A 21,169-nucleotide genomic window follows, 5' to 3' on the forward strand; every position below is an offset into this window, starting at 1 on the left:
AACTTTATTGTCCAGGTAATGACAGAAAGGACAGTAGGACTGTGGTATCAGGGTGGGGGGGGGATCAGTTCCAAGCCCTCCTCTGCAGATACTGAAAATCATGGATATAGTGAACCCTATACAGGTACTGTATATTTCTGGTTCCTTCTAGTAGCTTGTTATAGTAATACATCTTGGAAATGCATATTTCTAGGGATTTTTTTTAATTTAATATTTTCAGCCAGCAGATAAATGAAACCATGGGTTCTGATCCCACCGAGGCATCACTCCTACTGTAATTCATTGCTTCCAAGTGGCAGAACAGATCTGGATGGTCACAAAAGAAGGGTAGGGTGTGACTGGCACATCCTATTGACTAGGGTATGTCAATAGTAGCGATTACTTCCTTTCCAATTCTATCACTTCAGTGGACTACTGAAAATGAGCGAAGCAAGACCAAAAGGATCCTGATTTCTTGCCTGGGTGAGCAACGTGTGGCCATCCAGATTTTGCTTGGCTGCAGGTCCCATCAGCCTAGCCAACATAGCTAATCGAAAGGGATGATGAGCATCTGGAGAGCTGCAGGCTGCCACCTCAGTTAGTGAGAGAGAATGGCATAAAATTTCTTCTTCCAGATTTTATGGAACCGTATCCTTTTTGTCTGTTCTGCCTGCACAATGCTCCATTGCATGAGTGTCTCGACTTTTATCAACCATGTTTAAGGACCTATCTACTACCTCTTTGCAAATATTTTAAACTTTGTACATTTCAATGTAGTGACACACACACCCCAGCATGCGTATGGCAAACTGAAGATTGTTCAGGTGCAATCCCCCAAACGATCTTGACCCACATCACCTGCAGGCCATAACTGTAATGTTCAGCATTTAAAGGCATTTGGCATACGTTATCTAAAAACCAATCTTATAAGGTAGACTAGCGTTGTCCTTCCACAGAGCACATAGCGCTAGAGAAGTAGTTTGCCATCTAGTTCATGTGTTTGTTTCATTTATAGCTTGCCTTTCCTCCAATGAACTTGAGATGATGATGAATGTGGATCTCCTCCTTCCACTTTTATCCTCAGAGCAACTTCATGTGGTAGATTGAGCTGATTGAGAGAGAGTGGCTACCTCAAAACTGCCCAGGGAGCTTCATGGCTCAGGGGGTGACCAGGCCCTGGGTCTCCAAAGAACTAGTCTAACATTTTAACCACTGCACTACACTGTCTCTCTGCAGAATCATAGTTGCCTGCCCAGTGCAAATGAGCCGTATCATGGCTAAGATGACCATTTCACCTGTGATTCCAAATCTATGAGACTCATTCAGTTTCACGCGTCTAGAGGCTGCTTTGATGGGAAGAAGCTCCATTCTGTCAAAATCATCCACAGGCATTTCAGTAAAAAGATCAGTTAGTAAAGACATCCGTCATTCATGCCCCATCCACTGATCTGAAAAACGAATTTCAAAAGAAGGTCTATCATTACAACACACACACATGTGTTCTTGTTGGTTGTGACTTGTGGGAACTGGGCACTTTCAAAGTCACCCCTGTTATTAGGCAGAGTGAGGCAGTTGCGTTAGGCAACTTGAAAGCCTGGGTGTCTTGAAAGGGCAAGAACACTTAGCTGTTCAATTTACTGTTGTTGCATTTTATTGCTAAGGGAGGGAAAGGTACTTGTGAGTTGCTGATTTCTCCTCCCTCACTTTCCAGAGTAACTTGACTAGTGTTGCATACTTATGCATCTGAACTTGAATAGAGGGTGATAGTGGTTGCAGCTAGCTGCTCCAGCTCTGCAAGATTCCTTTGCCAAGAAATCCCATTGCATTAAAGGATGTTACCTAAGAAGGGAACCTGAAGACCGACTCCTTACAAAAATGTCTGCAGTTGTAAAATGGAAAAATGTTTGTCTCCCAATGAACCAGAAATCCACAAAACCATGAAAAGCTGTGTGGCACAGTTTAAGATGAACAGATTTATTACACCATTAACTTTGGCAGATTCTAGTCCACTTCCTCACACGGACGGAGTCTAATTTTAGAGTCTCGGGTACATACCCCAGTGCACATAGCTGAGAATGGGATATTGACCGTGAGGTGAGTACAAAATAGGGAAAGTTAGAATTATCTTATTAACATTGGGCAGTAATAAAACTGCTGGTAATAACACAACTGTTCTGGTGATGAGTAAGTTTTTTTTTAACATATGCAGTATGGTCAGAGCTTGGAAGTGAATTAAATCTGCCATGATCCTCAGCCAGCATGGGGATTTTGTAGTCCAAAAAAGTAATGTTTCTCAGCTTTGATTGTGATAGGCATCTGCTATCGTACCCCAATGTTTCTTCATATTATGAAGCAATAGATCTACAGAGCTGGAAGAGATCCTATGGATCATCAAATCCAGTCCCTTTAACAAGATACAGCGAGGAACTGAATTCCCAACCTCTAGTTCTCAAGCTGGATACCTAAACCAGTGGTTCTTAACCTTGGGTTAGGTGTTTTTGGACTGCAACTCCCAGAAGCCTTCACCACCAGCTGTGCTGGCTGGGGTTTCTGGGAGTTGCAGTTCAAAAACACCTGAGTAACCCAAGGTTAAGAACCACTGACCTAAACCACTGAGCTATCCAGCAATGGGGAATGTTGTTTCCAGAGGGGTGTTTATGTTGCTCTGAAACCAGAGTCCTGATGGACTTTAGGGTACTTATTGATGTCGGACAGATATTTTACTAACAAATATGGTCGCCTGGATTTCACTGCCCTATTGGTTCATCTTGAGAAAACAAAGGAATGACCAGGTTGCGTCCAGGCCTGAGCTCATAATGGCTACATTGCTCTATGTTAACCCCACCTGAGTGTTTCATTCTGACTGAGGAACAGCTAGAGGTCCTCTGCTTGCTTAGGATGGGTGGATCTGCACTCCTCTAGCAGCAAATTTTTTAGGTCTCTACATTTTTGGCTCCTGTGACAGCCGCCATCCCCTCCCAGATTGGGGATGGCCTGGTACGTCTCCGGGACATAGTCTGCATACAGTCCAGACTTTCATGGCTAGTAAAACTCACCTTTATTAGAGTAGAGGAGCACAGTACACTGATAGGTTGGATATTTTGTACCTTTTGCCCCAACACTTAATGGAGGGCTTAGTTGTGTTCACTAACCCCATGTTGCTCACTGTCCTTAGCTGGACACCCCTTCTGTTCACTGGGCTACCAGATTTTCCACTGTAGGTCTGGGGTTGAGTTTGCAGCACTGATCCTTGCTGGAGAACACTGTTTAGGGAGGACTGGTAATGCCAGGCTGATGAAGGTCAATGAACCCCAGCTTTTTGTCCCATTCTTGGAGGATCTGTTGCAGCCACTAGTTGTGCCTCTTCTGGGTCATGGTGGGACTGGCAGGTCTGGGCCCAGCTGAGGCCCTGTGCATTATGTAGGCCCAAATAGGGCAACAATCAGTGCTCCTTCTCTGTGTCCCTTATCCAAGGCGAATCTGACCCATTCACCCATTCATGGGTCTTGGAGCAGCAACAGCTGGTCTTTGCCGAGGATACAGAAGATAGGAGGGGGCTCTGTGGAGGCCTCAGCCCAATCCCCTGATTTTGGCTCCATCAAGAGTGATGAACCCCCTCCTTGTCCTCTTCCTCTCCCTTTAAACCTAGCTCCTGTCATCCCATCCTGGCTCTATCCCTATCTTCCAGGTGAGGCTCATCCATCTTTGGACTCTCACCTCAGTACCCACTCTTGTCTTCTGGGCCCTCAGGCTGTCCTGCCACCAGGGTCTCCAGGTAGTCTGCCAGGGGGCAGCTGGAGCACCGCTATCATCACACCCTACATCAAAGCTCTAGGTGCTCAACCCTAGTTACAGCTCCACCATTGGCCATAAACAGAACTGGTCCTTAACGCACACAAACCACGCTGAAACGAAGAATCGTACTGGTTGGGGAAGTCTGGGAAGAGTAGTTCAGAAAATGTAATTTTGCCAAGCTCTGGACAGGTGTTGGGCTAAATTATTCTGTGATGATACCAGTAGAGTCTGCCCTCTGTGAGACGATGCACTCGTAACTCTTTGGTCCAGAAGGTTTTCCGTCAGCAAGATTTTGAGTCTGGCGCAAGGGCTGCAGTGCAGCTAATTAAAATTATTGTATTAATCTGTATTAGCAGAGAAACATTAACACCACTAGCTGCCATAAAAAATTTTATTCAGTAACTTAAGGCAAACTGGGAATAAAATTAAGATATTTAGTACAGTTATAGTTGTCCAGATGGATGAAGTGAAGTAAGAGATTTGATCCTGTTCCCTCTTCCCTTTTATTATGAGCCACTAAGCACTTGCCTTTACCATTATTTATTAATTATTGGCATAGTAGGGCTGCAGCTCACAGAACTTAAGGACTTGTAAAGAACTCCAGATTTTGCTAGTATAAGAACTGTAGTGCTGGGATGGAGAAATATAGTCCCAATTATTTATCTTTCCTGATTTATAGCTTAGATCAGATCCCAAAGCTGCTGATAAGAAATGCTTTAAGCTTTTTCTAACTACTGTTGCAAGTCTGTGAACCAGACAACATATGTCATAGGTCTGAAAAACAGACCAACTGAACAGGACTCCTTTTTGAGTTGCTAACTTGTCCGCACGGTGTACACCCCTGACTGCTTTTGACACTGTTGGTGAATGGGTAACAAAGAGTGGTACTAGTCCATGTGGCAGCTGCGACAGGTGTGAAATGGTTAGGTTTGCCCTATTGCCCAATGTAACATTGTTCCAGGGCATTGCAGAGAGATCAGAACGGGGACTTTCCAAAATGCATTACTGTCTTCTCATATATCCAAGCCTTGGAGATATGATTGTCAAGCTAAAGGCAGCTGCAAAGCGGGAAAATCTTTCTCTTTGGACTCTCATCAGTCCAAAAAAAGGGAGGGGTGCTATTTCCAAGTTGTGGGCAGTTCTCAGTCCTTGCCGGGTCTGCAGAGATTCTGGTGCCCTGGGACATGTCAGATGAGATAGTGGAAAGCTGCTGCTAGCCAGAGCTAGTCCAAGACATTTTGCTGCCTGAGTCAATAGATAAAGATGGCACTGTCACCACTGTTCCATGTACAGAAGCAATTTGGATGAGTGGCTGAGTTTTCCTTCCGAACTGACAAAGAGGCAGTGTCCTCCACGGCTCTGGAGGGCAGCAGGTCAGTTTGAAAGATCTAATGATGAGCCTGGTGGTCCACATGCATCTCCTCTCCAGCAGAGAAGAATGGTTAAGGACATTGAGGGGAATGGTGGTGGTGAGCAGATCCACCAGCATCTTCCACCAGAGGCTCCTAGTGGAGCTGACCTTGCTGCTAATGCTGCCCAGCTTGCCATGCAAGAAAGTGAGAGAACATGACCAGTCACCCAGTTAGCTTCGTGCCTGGCTGAGGATTGGAAGCTAGGTCTTTTGAGTGCTTGTGCTCTAACTACTGTACCACACTGTCAAGAAAAGACCCGTGTCCTGATTCAGCAAAGGAAACCCACACATGCATACTGACACACTGCCAAACAGTCTCTCCATCCTCTGACTGAGGGATCTGGTGCTGATGGGAATGCGCATTCCTGCCCCGGACACATGGCAAAAAGTATAATCAAAGCTCTTCTGAGGCTGCTGTCTGCAGAGAAGAGGTGTGTGTTCCAGCATGTGCAGCAAAAAGCTCCCATGGACCTTTCATATATCAAGGGTGACGCTTACCCATCGCAAGTCGGCTTGCATCTTCTCATTTCAAACTCTGATCTCTTGACCCTCGTTGGCAAACTTTTATCTGTTTTGGACCTCACTTCTGCTAACTCCTGCATGCATCAGCAAATAGTAAGGTTGCAGACTGTGTTGCTGAAAAGCACGGCTACTGCCAAAAGCCCCTCAGGTATTAATTGGAATGGAAAGCAACGAAGGGCCAATAACTAAGGCATTGGCAGGAGAAGCATCATGTGGGAAAAGAGGGCAATTGTACATGATGTACCATTGTCCAAAGGATTATCCTAGTCAGATGTAATGTTTAAGGTGTCATTTATTCTGAATTAGACATGACTTCAATTATTATTTAATGCAGGAGTGGAAAACCTGTAGCCCTCCAGATGTTTTTGGGCTGTGACTTCCACCCACTCTGGAAGGCATAGCCTGTGAGAGATAACAGGTGAGGAGGTAACAGAAGCTGTCATGTGACAACATCTGGAGGGCTATATGTTAATTCACCTCCGGTTTAAATAGTGGAACAACAGAATTAGTGTTCTCTCCTAAGAACAAGGGTGTTGGTCCAGACAAAGTCTGTCCTATTTAATAATTATTCACTGTCAGTTCAGTATCTGCTACTGAAGACGCTCTGGTGGCGCAACTCTCATAGCTGCAAGTTTTGACCAATGCCACCACGGGCAGGGAACCCGGGCCTCCCCAGATGCTTATGACCGCCTACAATCTCTCTCCATTCTTCGGGCTGGGTTCAGCTGATAGGCATTAACATCCTACACCATCTGGAAGGATTTCTAGTGTAGTGGATAGAGTGATGGACCAGGACTCTGGAGAGCAGGGTTCAAACCCTTACTTGGCCATGGAAATTATGGGGGGGGGAGTGGAACTGGTAAACCCACTCCTTAAATATCATACCTTGAAAGCCCTGTCTGGCTTGATAGCACAGAACACACACACACAGAGAGACCACCATCTGGAGGCTTCTTAGTTTCCTCAGCCCTGTTGTAAACAGCCCCAACCAAAATTACAGCATGGTTATTAAAAAGCAATATTAAAGCATCCGGTCAGACACTCTCCAGAGCGGAATCCAGAGACTGGAGAGTTACTTTTAAGAAGCATGAATCACGCTAAAGCCATTCATAAGGGAGCAGTGATAAATTATTTTGAGGGGAGGGGGAGACACAAGTATTTTCCTTCTGAAAAATGTCTTCCCAAACCCTGCCAGGACCAATTTTGTTTGACTTTGGTCTCCGCATCTTATGTGTCCCTTGACCACATCTTGGAAAGATTACTTTTTTTGCACTACAACTCCCAGAATCCCTGATTCAGGATGCCACTAGCCACCTTGGCTTGAGGTGCCTAAATCACTAACTGAGCCCTGCCTCAGATCACTGAGAAATCTCCCTACGGTCTTAACTCGATTGCGCCTCTTGTTGATTCGAATATTTCTAGGGCCATTCAAATATTCGCTTCCGGGCTCGGCGGCGGGTCAGGAAGGTGTTCATTCATTTATTTATTTATTCTATTTGTACCCCGCCTATCTGGTCAACACGACCACTCCGTCCCCTCTGTTGAAAGAGGACCGCATTCTAAGGCGAGGTAAGGATTCAAACGGGAAACGGTGCGGGCGAGGAGAAGGCGATGCGCTCGCTTTAGAAGATGCGCAATCCTAGACAGGTTTGCGCGCTCTGCTGATTTCCCCCACTTAACTTTCGGAATCCTCATAACCATGAGTGTGGACACCTGTCTCTGAGGAAGTAGATTTCGATCCACGGCTGTTCCCATCGAAACAAATGTCAGTCTTCAAAGTGCCATGCCTTTAGCTTTTTGTTTTCCCCACCTACCCCCCGCCAAACGCGCACCTTCTTTTTCTCTCCTTGGTTCATAAAGATGTACAGGTAGGATGTATTTTCTTACGCCCATCCTAAGATGTTTTGCTCAGCCTGGCTTTATACTTTTGCATACCCGAGAATATAGTATCAGACCCAGGACGCAGAAGACTTGATTTCAAACTTCTTGTCTGCCAGGGAAACTCACTAGGATGGGCTGGGAGAGGCACATTAGTAAAACCACTCCTTAGGTATATCAGATGCATCGGAAACCTTACTAGAGTCGTCATAATGTCCGAATGGACGGCGGAGAAGACACACACGCGAGACAGCGAAGATGTGTAACTCGGTGTAGTGCTCCTACAGGTCTTTGCCTTCGATCCAGAGAACGCGCATCCCTGGTTTGAAACACACTTATTTTACTTGGAACAACCTGGCAGAAATGTTCACAAGAGCAAAACAGAGAAAAGAGAGAAAGGCTGTGGTTCAATTTTTTCCTTTCTTTTAAAAAAATATAATTTTCCCCGTCCAGCCCCATCCTTGAAGGTTACAAGCAAACGCGTCTTCTGAAGATTCGTTCAGATTTTCTGGCAAAGGGCAAGCTGTGTTCTCCGCTCTTATGGAAGGTCCACGTCCCTCTCTCTGGGCCATCATGAGATCATATGTTATTGTCTGGGGTTCAGACAGGGGCACATTAGTGTTTCTGTGTAACAGATAAGATCCATGAGCTACAACGGCCGCAGCTAGAAATAGGTATTCTGTCATTATCATCGCCATCGTCCGGAAGCGACAAGGATGGGCTGCATGCGTCAGTATCATTGCACACACTTATTGTGCAACTGTCTTTGCACACTTACATTGTGTAGCTCTGTAGTTCGCCATTACCTCTGTATCGGGACAGCCCTCCCTCTTCCAGCGTTTAGAAACGAGTTTGCTTTCTTCCCGAGGAATAACAGACGATTCTGCGGCTAAAGACTTACTCATCTCAGAAGCTTTCCCGGCCTGCATAGGTAAGTCCCCACACAAGACCTTACTCTCAAGTAAGTGGACATAAGATTGGAGCTTCTCAAACCTATCCTTACGAGGCCAATTTACTCCTAAACGAGCATAGGACCAGAGACGGGCATGAAAAGCGGAATCAAGCCTTCTCTAGGGATGTTTTTTTAAGACCCCCTGATGATGCTCCTGGAAGATAGTGCTGGACACGACAAGATGGTTCTCTTCTAAAACTGCTTTCAAGTCAAGGGCGGCCCTCTCACGGGTACCCAAGGTGCCCCCGCGAAGAAGGGGCCCCGATCCTCCTCCTCCTCCTCCTCCTGCTCCTCCTGCTCCGCCGCCCCCTCCCCAAACCCGTCACGATGTCCTCTTGACAGGCAACGCTCTCCCATCAGGAGCCGCCCGGGAAGCTGGATACAGCAAGAGGAGGATGTTCGCGGGCTGAGCTGGCCAGAGGGGAAACATGAGAAGGCGCGGCTATTCATGTTCCCGGGCCCGGCCGCGGCTGCCCGGGCAATAAAGGCGTGCGGCTGCCGCTCCGAGGGCTTTGTGGGTCTCGGGAGTTCTCGGGGGCTGCGCCGCGCGCCGAGAACCGCGGGGCGGGAGCTGGGATGGGCGCAGGAGCCGCCGAGCCAGCGAAGCCGGGAGGAGACCGAGCGAGAGCCGCCGCTGCCTCCCTCAGACGCCAGGTACTGCCTCCGGCGGCGGCGGACAGAGCCTCTGAGGGGGCGAGGTATTGTGCGGCGGTCCCTTTATCTCTTCGACTGGGGCTGAGCTGGACCAAGGCAAAGAAAGACCGGGGGGGGGCGAAGAGAAGGGCAGAATCTTTGACCTTTTCCCCACACACTCGTCAATCTGACTAGGGCTACGGGACGGCACCTCTGTAGTCCCCCCCCCCGCCGTCCCGCATTGACTGCGTCGGGGTCCCCCTCCCCCCCCGTTTCGGTTCCTTAGTGGTACTACCCCACTATTTAAAGCGCCGCCGCCAGGCTCGCCTGCGGCTTGTCCTGTCACGGCCAGGGCAAGGAATGGAGGGGTGAGGGTTCGGCGCCTGGTGTAGCCGGAAAGGTTGGGGTCCCGCCCCCCCCCCGCCCCGGACCCGGTGGTTGTAGGTATCTTTTTTTTTTCTTTTGCCCACCCTTGCATTTCTGCGGAAGAAGGAGGCATCCTCTCCGCATCCCCACCACCGCGTGCTCTCTTTCCGTATGCATGCGTGTCTTTTGCTCCGCGTGAAAGGTTCTTACACGAGTGATTCGCACAAATCATACGGCTGTTTGTGTATGTGTTCAAAAGACTATTGTGGTTTGTATCTGTTCGGGAAGAACGGGAGATAACATAATGGGTGGGAGGGGGCTCTGCAACGTAAAACGATTTTATATATAAAAAAGAGAATTTGGGGGAGGCGGCTGCTTTTTCTTCTACGCGCTAAAATAAATCTTGATTTTTGTGTTGTACTCCCGAGAAAGCGAGCCATTCCAAACATTCCCGCGCCTCCGTCTGCTGCACGTGTGCATGCTGGAGGCAGAGTCCGCCTCACCCATCCGCTTCAAACCCCCCCCCCCCCCGGATACCTGCGGGTGCTTTTATTGCTGGTCTTTTTTGTGAATGAATTGCTTGTCGTCTTTGTGAGCGCGATTTGACTAGATGTTGCCTGTGGGTGAGAAATGCCGCGTTGTGGGTGTCCCGATGGCGGGCGCGCTTGTGTTCTCCGTGTTAGGAGACCTAATTCCAAACGAGCCCTCTTGGGAAGAGGAGAAAGTGGCTGTGTGGATGCATCGCCTCCTGGTGTGCTGGAGCGGATGTGACCAGACTGTCAAGAGGCCGAGCGGGAGCGGCTTCTCCGTTACAGGGGTGACCTTTGCCGGGAAGAAAGGTCTCCTCTCGCGGCCGAAGGGCTGCTTTTCCTTCGGCTCTTTCTGCTCCTTTCTGGAAATCGGGGATCTTTCCTGTCCTCGCCCCCGGCCAGCCACATCACAGACACGTGTTCAGCGCAGTGGTCTGTTAGCAAGGAATTTGGAGACGTGTGGCAGAATCTTTGACCTTTTCCCCACACACTCGTCAATCCGACTCGTCAATCTGTAGCCTAGGAAATCTGTCCCCCCCCCTTTTTCAGGGCTTGGGGGTTTAAATTTCTCTAGTACGGGCCTCTAAAACGAGATCGTTTCACGTAAGTCCGAATTAGCTGCTGTTTAACGATTCCCTGTACTATCCAGGGTGTAAAACCAGGTGGATTTCCCCACGTTTCCCTTTGTGGCCTCTTAAACGTGTACACGCCGTCGCGTGGGGACCCTCTCCCTTTTTTCTGGGGCGGGTCAGGCCGACGGGGCGACCCTGATGTTGTTCCCGGGAGCGAGAAGAGGCCCGCTCGCCTAAAAACAAGGCGGTCTGGAAAAGTACACCTTCTGAAAGAGGCAAACTGGAGCATCCCTTCAAGGGGGGGGGACCTTTTTTGGGGCGGGTGGAGGAGAGCCAAGAGCCCAAGGCAAACGGCGGAGGGCGCATAAAGAGGCAATTGTAGGCGGCGTACGCAGGATCCGTGTGTGCGTGCGTGTGTGTGTCCACTAGGACACGCGCGCGCGGTCCCGAACACGCCGCCCTGGAAGGCAGCCCCGCGGTGTGCGGCTGTGAGCGCGCGTGCACGGGCGCGCTTGCTAGCTTGCTTGCTTGCTTGCTTGCTGGCGGGCCGAGGCCCTCCTCGTTTTTCATAGGGACTAGTCAAATAAGAGTCTGAACGACATCCTTGCAAATATTGACAGTGGCCCCGGCTGGATTTCTCTGGTTACTGGGACGCGCTCGGTGCCAGCGAGACGTCGCAACAAGGCGAACGGGAGAGAGATGCATTTTTGGGGGGTGGGACGGGTTGGGGGGGTGAGCAGGCCAAGGAGGTTTCCCGGAAGGGGAGAAGGGGCCAGATCTGGTTTATCCCCGCGCTGTGGCCCAAGGCGGAGCCCGGGAGAATGGATCGGTGCCGTCGCGGAGAGGTGGGAGCCCCGCCCGGACTTCCCGGTGCGAAGACCCGAGGGCGAGGGTCGCGCCTGGAAGCGGGCCAGCCGTCGGCCTTCCAAAAGGGCCGCTGCTCCGCAGCTGTGCCCGTCGAGGGGGACGAGGAGCGGAGCCTTCCCCGGGGCTCCAGGCGAGCCTCCTTGGTGGGGCGGATGGCGGGGAGGGGGGAGTGGGAAGCTCCTGGATAGGATCGGGGCTGTCTTCCTTGGCCTGGAGGGAAAGGACATCCGAAAGAGGAAGCAGCCGGGAGGGCGAGCAAAGGCGGAGAAACGCTGCCCCGACCCACCAGGTGTTCGCCCTTTTTCTCCCGCGGCGCCTGTGGAAGGGGTTTCTCAGCTTAGGAAAGGTGCTTTGGGGCACTACCTGTCCCCCGACTCCCCTAGACGGTCGTGGCCCTGGATTCTGGAATATGTAGTCCAAACCAAAACAGAGGCTTTCGACACACACCCACAAAAAAAGAGTTCGGAAACCACTTTGCATTCTTGCAAGGCTTCCTGCCCTTTTCTGCCCGTTGATCATCTTCAACCCAGGACGAAGCAAGGCTCAAGGTTCATACATTTCGGCCTTCTGGCCTCCCTGTGATCTTGGTTAACCACACACACACAGACACACACAGACACAGACAGACACAGACACAGACACAGACACAGACACAGACACAGACACACACAGACACACACACACACACACACACACACACTTGTTTGCACGCGAGAACCTCGGCCCAGAGTTGTAAGCAAAATCCCAGATACGAACGATGTGGACTTTTTTCTTCCTAAACCCCACAACAGACCACCCCCCCAAAAAAATTTCTTTTGGGACTCCAACGCCCATAATCCGCCAGCGAGGGATACTGGGAGTTGTAGTCCAAAAAGACAAGACCTTTTTGGAAGCCCTCTCTTTCATTTGGCAAGGCTTTACCGTTGCTGTTGTTTTTCAATGGAGGTTAACCTTTTAAGATAAGAAAAAACAAGCGTGTGTCTGAGGGTATACAGAGTACCCTAAATGCAGTCTGTGCCACTGACCACAGGGCAGGAGAAGGACATTCAGGTTTCAGCCGTGGCGCTGATCTGATCCTCCAGTCCTACGCAGATGGTTTAAGCAGGGAAAGCGACGTTTTTAGAGGGTATGTAGTCTTAAAAACTTCCTTTGAGTCTGATGCGTTATTTGTTCTGCGTGCGAACACTACAGGTGTAAGTGGATAGCCGTTTTTAATAGACGCGTTAGCCAGTTTTAAAGATGCCTTTAAGCCTTCACGAACCGTTTTGTGCTATGATAACATAACGTTTTGCCTTTGCTTTTGTAAAACGGGTTAAAAAAACGCCATTTAAACCTCGCTCGTGGAAACAGTCCGGAAACCCACACTGGGTCGGTGCCTCTGTAACGTTCTTTACAAAATACATCCAGGCTATACCCCGTATACTTTAATACCCTAGGAATATACATGACCCCAGAGGCTGGAAACGGTTTCAACCTAAAGCTTATGTAGGACTAAGAGAAGGCGGAATCGAATTTAACAAACGTCTGTTCCGTGTTAGCCGTTCGCAGACAAGGCCCCACCCGGAGGAAGACGGGGCGGTTTGTGCCCACCTCGAATTGCGCAGATTTATGTGATCTAAAGAGAAACTAGAGTACAGCATACCAATTGCACAGCAAGAAAGAACGGAGCCCTTTTGCGCAAAGTGACGCCACACGTTCCCACTTTTGACCAAATTCTTCCTACGATCCTGTGAGACCTGAAGGCACTTCGCCCTCCCTGTGGGTGAAGAGGGAGGGAGAAGAGGTGGCCTCCCCAGCTGTAGGGCGAGGCTGGTGGGGAGAAGGTCTCTTCCCCCCACCCCTTGAGCGTTGGTTCTCCTTGGGAGTAAAGGCCCTTCCGCACTGCCTGCTTCCAAGCGCTTCTGTCATCGCGGTGTCTGTGGTCATCCATCCCTGCTTTACCCCGCGCGTGCAATGTCGTTTCCTTTCACAGCCGCTTTGACTTCCAAGCCTCGAGGGGCGGTGCTCCTTGTGGGTTTGGCCCGCGGGCTTAGGCAGAATTTGCCGCCCGGTAAGTAAGAGAGGATCGAGGCCGCCCGAGGGTCTGTGCAAGGGGACCACCCGGTCTCGTTTCTTTTCTTCATGCCGGCTAGGTTATATGGACAGGCAAAATCTGCGCGCTGACCAGTATTGGCGGGGGAGGGAGCGAGAGCTCGATTTCCTGCACGGCCAGGAGGGTGGGGTGGACTAGATGACCCCTCGGGTCCCTTTTCGCCTCCACAACTTGGGTGATTCCAGACCAGCACGGAAACGCCCCAGCGGCATCCATAGAAACGCACCCCGTTGAAACCCAAGCCTCGTATGCGTGTGAATGCTTTTTTAGACGACTGGACCTCAGGGCGATCCCTTCCCAAGGGGGGCGGGGGGGGCGGCCACGTCAGTGGCCAAAACCTTGACGGCTAACCCTGCTGCTCGGCGGCGGGAGGCTGCGCGGATCCCCCCGGGCGCCTCCACCAGCGGAGACCGCCTGGCGCTGCCCGGAGTTCCAGGGTTCGCCTTCCGGGCGGCACAGGGCTCTTCGTGGAGAAGGTTCGCGGCGCCCGCGCCCCGCAGCCCCTGCCGGCCCTTCGCGCTCCTCCAGCCGCTCGCCGCTCACCCGGGCGCGGGAAGGCGGCTGGCAAGAGGCGCGCCCAGTCAGTCAGTAGCCGCGGCCGTCGCAACAACAGCAGCAGCTGCCGGCCGCGCTCCTCGCCTTGCCAAGCCCGCCGGCTCCGCTGTGGCTCCCCTGGGCTCTCGCTCTCTCGCGCGCGCGCGCTCCGCCTGCCTCCGGTAACCCGGCGCCGTTCTCTTTTGCAGCGCCCGCCGAGCAGCCCTCCGCGGCCGCCTCCGCCTCCGCCTCCTCCGCGCCGGCTCTGAAGCGCCGCGCCCGCGTCCCGCCCGGGCGGCCCGAGGGAGCGCCCGCTCGCCGCCGCCGCCGCCGCCATGAACACCATCGTCTTCAACAAGCTCAGCAGCCAAGTCCAGCTATTCGACGGCAGCGCCAAGGAGCGGGAGAGGAGCGGCGGGCGGCCTTACGCCGGGGTCCTGGACGTCTCCCCGCACCACCCGGAGGTGCTGATGCCCGACAGCCCGTCCATGAAGGACAACCTCAGCCTTCGGCACCGGAGGACAGGGTAGGTGGCGGCGCCCTGGGTCGGGCCGGGGGTCCCGTCCGTGAGTTGCTGGACGACATGCAGCTCCTAAAATCCCTCTTCCTCCCCCCCCCCGGACCAAGTAGTTGGCCGGGGGATTCTGGGAGTTGTCGTCCAAAAGAGTGAAGGTACCGGTGTTTTTGGGCTCTGCTTTTCCAACTTTCCCAAGCCCTGCGTGCCGGCTGCTGGTGCGGCTGGACTCCCGCAGTCCTAGTCCAAAAAAGCAACTTTACCAAGTGGGTTTGGATTGACATGTCCAAGTCTCTTTTCTTAAGGTTTTGGACTACACCTCCCAGAATCCCCCACCAAGCATCCTGGGAGGTGTAGTCCAGGAGGTATATTCTAGGAACTATGGACAGTGGGGTACAGGATAGGGCTCATTTTCTAGAATTACAAAATCACTGTAATTTCCCATTGAAGGATCCAAACAAGGCATTACAAATGTATCTTCCCCTTCCCTTTCTTTTCTGTATAATCATCCTGCAGAGCTGGAAGCATATGGAGTATTGCGTCCAGCTCTCTCAAGGAGGCACAGTGGAGAACTCAACTCCCATCCTAAACCAAATCCTATAGTCTCAGGATTTGGCTACTTGGAATTTTAGAGCCCAGCCTTACTCAAAAGTAATTCCCACTAAATTGAAGTTGATTTCATTTATGTTTTCAGATCATATTACAGTATTTTGTACAGCCCAGATGTAGACAGGTTTACTCAAACATAAATTCTGTTGTGTTCAGTGAGGCCCACTCTCAAGAAAATGCACAGTAGGATTGTGGTTAGCAGTGAAATAAATAATCCAAGACTGGAGCTATAAATTATCATCATCAACTTGAACTTGCTGCTGTGTTGAAACGCTGCTGTTGCTTGTATGTGTTGTCAGTGTGAAAGACAAGGCAACTGAGGCTGCTATCTGTTGGAAGTAATTCTCTTTGAACTGAATGGAGCTTATATCCATGGAGACCTCTGTTGGGATCCGAATAATCTAAGAGTACATTAAATCCAAGATGTTGGACCCAGAATTATGGAAATCATAGCAATAAACTTTAGGAAACCACTAGTTGACATACCTCAGAATTGGCAAACATAGAGTTCAAACATTTAAAAAAGCATCCCAAAATGTAGAAAGAGAATATTTTTATTACACCTTGTTCTCTCCTTTTAGAATTTTAAAATTTGCTTTCTTCCTAGAATGGAATCTATTTATAAGATTATTGTGTATTGACAAATGCAATAAAATTGAGCTACAAAGTGCTTTAAAGTTTTTATCTAATACATTATATCATGTTCTCTAATAACACATTTTGTAACTCTTGCCCAGAAATAGGCAGAAGTGAGAAGAGGGAATCGCATAGAAAAAAAAGTCTGTATCTCCTTATTTGCAAGTTTGTTGCACTGAACCAAATGGGACAGAGTAAAGAGTAAACATCTATGAGATCAGGCAAAACACCTGGTACGGCTTGGTAAATAATGTAGTTATGATAAAGTGCTCAAGAGAAGTCCAAAACACAAAACACAGCGGAAAAATACTTTTATTGCTGAACTACCAAAGTAAGGATTACACCAGCTCTTGGCATTTCTGGCAAGATGGTGCTTCTGTTTCCTCAAGGTGATATCCAAGCAGAATTAGTGTTCAAGTAACATGATAACCATCATTCAAGGAAAATTAGTGTTTGAATAATGTACTAAAAGACAAAAAGCTCAAGAGACTAGGAAGAAAAGGTGAGAAGTGTGTGTGTGTGTGTGTGTGTGTGTGAGTGAGAGAGAGAGAGAGAAAGCCTCTAAATACCAGCAGAACTGGCCTCAGAGCAGCACCTCCTGGAAAAAATGTAGAATTACAGGCCCAATGTATAGAATCTTGAGCCAAGTTGCAGAAGACCATTTCAGGCTGTCAGTGGGATAAACAAACTGGTGTCTTCCATAATACTTTGGACTACAACTCCCATCAGCCTCAATGAGCATGTCCAGTGGCCAGGGACTGATTAGTTAGTTAGTTAGTTCGTTTGTTTGTTCGTTTGTTCGTTCATTCGTTCGTTCCATTTCTACACTGCCCCATTAGTGTTGCCATTCTCTGGGTGGTTCACAGTAAATGATAAAGTCATAAACTTTTAAAACACAGTACTGTATAATACAATAAAATACAATGAGCTCTGTCGCTAGCTAAAAACTACCTTTAAATAAAAATGTTCAAATGGGTTTTAATTTGTGCATCTCAGGACAATATTTACACTAGGAGAAGGCTGCTTTATATACTGTACTGTATTTATAATACACCCTTGTTTATAAGATCCCCCCCCCCCAATTTTCTAACCCCCAAATTAAGAAAACTTAGCTTTGAGTATTCAGCCTCTGGGTTCAGAACGCTCAGACATTCAGAGTCCCTGTTGAATCTGAGCACTGCCTACAGGCTCCACCTCCAAGGAGGTGTGTTCCAACTGGCTTGTTCAGCATCAGGTGACATAAGTTCCAAAAAGCTCGTGATTGGAGGAAGTTAAGTCTCCTGAGTGTATGAAGCTGAGTCTTATGATTAGAGGCAGCCTGTTTACAGAGGCAAGGTAAGGGCCATTTTGTTATCTCCATGTTCTCAGCTTACTTCCATGTATAAGATACCCCTCAATTTTTAGTGAAATAATTTTAGGAAAAAGTAGTGTCTTATACACTGAAAAAGAATACAGTAATTCAGTCTTAATTAGCTTCCTAAAAACAGAGAGGGATGGCGCCTTGTGCACCTTTGTAGGAATCTTGTTCCAGAGGGAAAGGAGCATGATTGAGAATGCTTTGTTCCTTGTGTTTAGGCCTCCTTGAGTGTTGCAATTTTTAGCATCAAGGACTGCAAGGAGTTGGGGAGATGGACAGCTCTTTTGTAGGAGATACGTTTTGCTATATATTGAGGTCCTAAACTGTTGAGAGCATTAGAAAGTATGGCCAACGCCTTAACATTGAGCATGGAAACTAACAGGGAGGCAATACAGTTGTACCAAGACTGGGGATATATGTCCATATCTACTGGTGCCTGTTGTCTGGCCATTGCATTTTGGACCTGATGAAATGTTCGTACTGACTTCAAAGGCAGCCCTATGAAGAAAGCATTACAGTAGTCTATTTTAGAGATTACTAACACATGAACCACTGTTGTTAGGCATCTCCTATTCAGGTAGGGACACAGCTGGGCAACCAACTGTTGATAAAAGTCACTCTTCACTACCGCTGATATTTAAGCCTCCACAGAGAGAGCTGCATCCAAGAGTACCCCCAGGTTGTAAACCCATATCCTTTGAGGGGGGTGTTTGTAATCCCACTGAGGCCGGGAAAATATCCCTCTAACTGTTCCAATGATCCACCAAAAGTAGAATTGCTGTCTTATCTGGATTCACTTTCAGTTTGTTGGCCCTCGTCCAGCTTATTATTGACTCCAGGCAGCACTCAAGGATTTGCACAGCAGTTGGAGAGCTAGAGCTGTGTATCATCCGCGTATTGATGACCATGTACTTCAAATCTCCATATAACTTCTCCCAGTGGCTTCCTATAGATATTAAAAAGCATTGGGGAGAGAACTGATCCCTGCGTAACCCCATAATGGAGGTCCCAAGTGGTGCACAGCACCTCCTCAAGCTGTGTCATCCGGGATCAGCCCTCGAGGAAGGACTGGAACCACCAAAGAATGGAGGCCCCAAATCCCAAGCTTGATAAATGTCCCCAAAGGAGACTGGGGTTGACAATATCAAAGGTTGCGGAAAGATCCAGGAGGACCCGCAGGGTTATGCTCTCCCTGTCTCTCTCCCTCAGGAGATCATCTTGCGGGGTGACCAGTGCTGTCTCGGTTCCATGACATGGCCTGAACCCTGACTGAAATGAGTCTATCTAGACGGTGAATGGTAGCCCACACCAAATTGCCTATCTGTGGGATTAGCACACATTCTGGTGTGGGGGGGCTTCACATAAAGGACCAGAAGCAAACTGTCCCTACATTTCAGTGAGCTTTGTGTGCCAGAGAACAATTGGATGATCTAGCTTAGGGGCTGGCCTGAGATGAAAAAGCAAATGATTCTCCCCCCCCCCCCCCAAGCCAAGTCAAAGGGGCAAAGTATCCAAAATCAGTTTAGTCAGGCCAGAAATCTGAGGGGTACCTCTCTTAATCCCTGGCTGTCAAAATACAAGAACTCATGGTTTGTTGCCATTTTATGGCATCTAAAATCTGCTTCCTAATGCAATGGTTCCCATCTCTGGGACCCCAGATGTTCTTGGGCTACAACTCCCAGAAATCCTGGCCAGCACAGCAAACAGTAAAGGCTTCTGGGAGTTTTAGTCCAAGAACATCTGGTGACTGAAGGTTGGGAGCCACTGACCCAATGGAAGGGATAGCCCTGATTTAACCATCTCAGACACTAAAAATGTCCTGCTTGGTCTTTGTTTTGGGGTCAAATGTTGTATTTAATAATGTTGTATACAATTTTTGTGCACACTGTTTGTTAGGATATAGTAGCACCAATCCTGTATTAATTTGCCTCAGTGTAAGGTCACATAAGCTTTCCTTTTCATGAAGGTCACATAACCTTCCTTTTTCCTGAAGGGAAGGGTCTGTGCAGGACTGAGCATTATATTTGTCTGAGAAACAAATGAAAAACCAGCGCAGGCCCACAAGATGAGACTTAACCACTATCTGCTCTTGGATGGACTTCTGTCAGTAGAGGAGTATGCCAGCGTTCTACTAGGCAAGTTTTCTCCTTTACCCAAAGAAACATTTCCTGAGGAATTCATGGTCTGGGAACAGATATTGTGTCAGCCATGGTGTGTGTCTGAAATCGTAATAGCACACGATCACCAGATTATTTGTTTGTTTGTCTCATATCCTGCCCATCTAATGACATTGCCACTACTCTGGGGAACACTGCATACATAAAGCATAAGGATAAAACACCAACCCTCCACTAACCAGCCCTCTAACCTCTGCGCCACACTGGGTCACTATCACCTGCATCTTGACATTTACCTGGAACTATGTGTGCAGCCACTTGCGGTTCAGTGTGAATAAAGCTGGAGTGGGGTCCCATAAACAAGAGGCTCTCTATTTGAGTGTCCCCCCCCCCTTTTGGCACTGGTGGCATGTGATTTTTTGGTGGATCACTGCTGCAAGTTCCCTTGATTAGAGTCCAAGTGATAGGTGGATACAACTGGTGGGTGAATGACTCCTGTTAAATTCATTCATTCATAACACGCCCCTTCTTTCCCCTGCGCGGAGCTCAACATAGCTTACATGGCCCTCCCTTTTCATAATGTCACAACATCCCTATGAGGTAGAGCTGGTTGAGAAGGTATGACTCTCATTGAGTGTGTGTTGCTGAGTGAGGATGTGAACCCAAGTCTCTCAAAAGTTCTAGTTCAACACGCTCAGTACCACAACATGAGGGCATCATCCACACTACAATAACCCCACTCTGTCTGAGAGGTTGGAAAGGGCAGTTTTTAATGGCTACAGCTTTCAGAATTGCTGAGCCACCACTTCCTTACATTTAAACAAAAATGAAGTCAAGTTTAGAAAACTTATTCTTTTGGACTATTAATTCCCAGAAAAGTTACTTTTTCTTGGAGAAAGCCCCTCAGAATCCCCAATAGCCATGCTGGCTAGAGAATATTTTATTTATTTATTTATTTATTTATTTATTTGATTTATACCCCGCCCATCTGGTCTAAAAGACCACTCTAGGCAGCTTCCAATATAGTAAAAACAGTGAAATAATACAAAAAACAAGCAAGCAAACAAAAAAACACAAACACACAAAAAATAAAAAAATACAAAAATATTTGTAGTTGTTATTGGGAAAAGGTTATTTTCTAAGTTATGCTAGTGGATTCAATAGCTTTCCCATGCTTTTTTGTTTGTTTGTTTTTTGGGGTGGACTCTGGGAGCTGTAGTCCAAGAAGGAACTTTTCCAAGTTTTGTTAAAGAGGTTATGGGCAGGTGCCAGAACTGTGTACCACTGATGCTTATTGAAACCTACAACTTGGCAAGTTCTTGGCCTTGTGTTGTGAAGCCAGGGCCTTGAGTTTTTCCTTGCTTGTTTGTTTGTTTTTCACACTGTTTATTTTGAGGAATATGTAGATGTTTCTCTGTGTTATGGTTAGCTAAAAAGATTTTCCAGTGCAAACGAAGAGAAAAAGAATAGAACTGGCATACGACAAGCCACTTTCTGTCTATACACAACTCGTAATTGTGTTTTGCTGAATACCCTGGAGAAGTTGATTAGGTGAGCAGAGGGCAGAAAGCAAATAAGTTTATTGTGCTGTGTAGCTTCGCAACTCCATAAGGTTCAAACTAGCTTGCTGTTGTTCATTGCTTTTCATTATCTGGAGATAAGCATGGGATTCATTTGCAAGTTGATTGTACAAACATGAAGGCTTGGTATGGGGATGATACTTTTTTGAGAGCTAATGTTCTATCACTGTCTAATTGCAAAGCTGACATCTCATCTGTTTCTGTCTCTGCCCTAGCCTCCTTCCT

General features: G+C 48.4%; 1 protein-coding gene across 3 annotated transcripts in view; it reads left to right on the top strand.

Moving 5' to 3' along the window:
• Positions 1-14,448: 14,448 nt before the first annotated feature.
• MKX (mohawk homeobox) overlaps positions 14,449-21,169 on the top strand; it is a 76,707-nt gene continuing 69,986 nt past the window's right edge. For all 3 annotated transcript variants that reach the window (XM_078378617.1, XM_020801999.3, XM_020802015.3), the window contains exon 1: positions 14,449-14,657. In XM_078378617.1, coding sequence (XP_078234743.1) covers positions 14,467-14,657 — 191 coding nt within the window. In that variant the 5' untranslated portion in view covers positions 14,449-14,466. The remainder of the gene's footprint in view (positions 14,658-21,169) is intronic.

This window comes from Pogona vitticeps, chromosome 6 (assembly GCF_051106095.1).
Source record: "Pogona vitticeps strain Pit_001003342236 chromosome 6, PviZW2.1, whole genome shotgun sequence".
Taxonomy (NCBI): domain Eukaryota; kingdom Metazoa; phylum Chordata; class Lepidosauria; order Squamata; family Agamidae; genus Pogona; species Pogona vitticeps.